Source organism: Chinchilla lanigera, unplaced genomic scaffold, assembly GCF_000276665.1.
Source record: "Chinchilla lanigera isolate Chin_1 unplaced genomic scaffold, ChiLan1.0 scaffold00017, whole genome shotgun sequence".
Taxonomy (NCBI): domain Eukaryota; kingdom Metazoa; phylum Chordata; class Mammalia; order Rodentia; family Chinchillidae; genus Chinchilla; species Chinchilla lanigera.
Window position 1 is genome coordinate 1,043,295 of NW_004955418.1, and position 2,225 is coordinate 1,045,519.

General features: G+C 50.2%; 2 protein-coding genes across 2 annotated transcripts in view; both read right to left on the reverse strand.

Annotated features, from left to right (window-relative positions):
• Ube2d2 (ubiquitin-conjugating enzyme E2D 2) overlaps positions 1–250 on the reverse strand; it is a 53,421-nt gene extending 53,171 nt beyond the window's left edge. Inside the window, exon 1 of the mRNA XM_005382060.2 lies at positions 230–250. The gene's annotated coding sequence lies outside the window, so the exon portion shown is untranslated. The remainder of the gene's footprint in view (positions 1–229) is intronic.
• LOC106148228 (translation initiation factor IF-2-like) lies at positions 1–694 on the reverse strand (the record flags this gene model as incomplete). Its single annotated transcript, XM_013512873.1, is given in 2 exon segments — positions 1–514; positions 604–694. Coding segments are annotated over 2 exon segments (605 nt in total), but the record flags the coding sequence as incomplete, so codon positions are not given.
• Positions 695–2,225: the final 1,531 nt, after the last annotated feature.

Below are 2,225 nucleotides of genomic sequence, written 5' to 3' on the forward strand. Positions count from 1 at the left end.
GCCTGCCTGCCTGCCTGTCTGCCTGTCTGCCTGCCTGCTTGCCTGCCTGCCCGCTGCAGGTGGACAGAGGGACGCGCGGGCGGGCGGCGCCGCCGGGGTGGGGCCGCGGGAGCACGGGGTGGGCCCCGGCCGAGGAGCAGGTCGGGAGACGCAGGGATTGGCGGGCCGGGAAGGGAGGGCCGAGCCGCGCCGACGGCGGAGGGATACGGGCCGCCCCTGTGGTACCTACGCGCGGTCGCTGCGGCCGCGACTGCCGCCGAGGGGATGACGTCGCGCGGCGCTGGGAGGAGATCTCGCGAGAGCTGGGGCGCGGGCGGGTTCTGCACGTTCCGGCGTTGCGACCCCTGTAGTGCTCTCCCTCCGGCGCTCCACGCGCTAGGCGTCGAGGTGCGAAACGTTGAAAGACGAGTGTTTTTTACGACCGTTGGCCGGCCAGGTTGCAATTCCGGAAGAAGGCACTTAAGCCCACTGCAGCGTTCCTGCAGGAGGAAGGGACTTGTCCAAGGTCGCACAGCTTTTTAGTGACAACCAGGACTTTTGTGAAGCCTCAGACCATAGCAGATCCGTTTCCGGAAGCTGTCCACTAGCAGCCTGGACACCCACCGGGGATGAGATGCTTGGAGCTTGGGTCCCCGAGACAGGCCCTTGCGACAAAGGCCCCGGCTGGAGACGCTTTAAATATTGTTCTCTCCATCTTCTGCCACTGACTTTTTAGCCTTAGGAAAAGTATCCAGCCGGAGTATTGGCCCATGCCTTGTAATCTCAGCACTCTAGGAGGCTGAGGCAGGAGGATGGCAACTTGAGCCTAGTAGGGGAAACTTAGCAACATAGCAAGACCCTGTCTTTTAAAAAGGGGGGAGATGGGGGCTGGGGATTTAGCTCAGCGGCACAGCGCCTGAAAAAAAATAAAAATAAAAATAAAAATTTAAAAAAAAAAAGAGGGGAAGCCTGGGAGGTAGCTCTTTGCGAAGGCCCTGAATTTAATCCCCAGTATCGGAGGAAAAGTAAATAAATAAGAACTGACTCTATCTCTTTGTGGAAAATTGTTACAAATAAACATTGTGCCAATTACCTCAGGAAAAAAAAATCCACAGTGTATATGCTGCAGTAGTTAGAATGGTCCGTGAGCTCCAGGTCACCATCAGGAGTACCCACTGATGAGCAGACTTGAAACTGTTGGAGTGGTTTCATAGTAGATGGAGGCAAAAAGGTAATTCTTTGAGCACCTATCATATGCTGAGTCCTACACCAAGACCGGAAGGACATATGAGGTCAGGCCTGGTCTTGGAGTGACTTATTAGGCTGGAGACACAGGAGAATAATAAGGAATATTTTCCTAGGAGGTAATGGCCACATGCTCAAACACACACACACACACACACACACCCCTCGGGTTTCTGTCTTCCCTCTACATCTAGAAATGTGGGTCACTGATTCTAATTCCCGAGTTTACAGAAGAAAAAACTGGAGCCCAACTAAGGGAAGGGTCTTGTTATACGGTAGCTGAGTGACAAGACTCATGCTACCTCACCTAAAAAGGGTGGACCATTAAGGCGGAGCCACCATAGTCCCAGAGGGGAAACTTATCTGGTCACCTAGGGTAAGTATGTTTGTTTGAGGTTTTGGGTGAAGAGCAATATTCTGTCGTCTCAGATCTTTTCTGAAATATGATGAAAGAGGTACAAAATGCTCCTGGTCAGACTTTAATTTTTTTCCCCTCTATTGTAATTTTTTAGCCAGGTGTGTGACTGTAATCCCAGCATTTGGGAGGCTGAGGCAAGAGGATTGCAAATTTAAGGCCAGCCTGGGCTACATAGTGAGACCTTGTCTCAAAAAAAACCCCAAAAAATACAGGTAAGCAAAAGGAAGGAAACAGAAGTTACTAATCATCCAATTAGTAACCACTTTTGACATTTGATTAATATCCTTTGATTTTTCATTGTATAATTTTTATTTTTTGACTTTTTGAGACAAGGTCTCACTATGCAGTTCACTTTGTAGCTGAGCTCACTTTGTAGCCCAGGCTGGCCCCTAACTGGAAACAATCCTCCTGCCTCAGCCTCCTGAGTTCTTGGATTACAGGACTGCACCACTACTCCTGGCGATTCTTTATTATATATAAATAGGCATTTTTCTTTGAAAAAGTTACAGTGGGCATGGTGGATCACATCTGTAATCCTAGGACTCTGAAAGAGTGAGGCAGAAGGGTCAGAAGTTTGAACCAG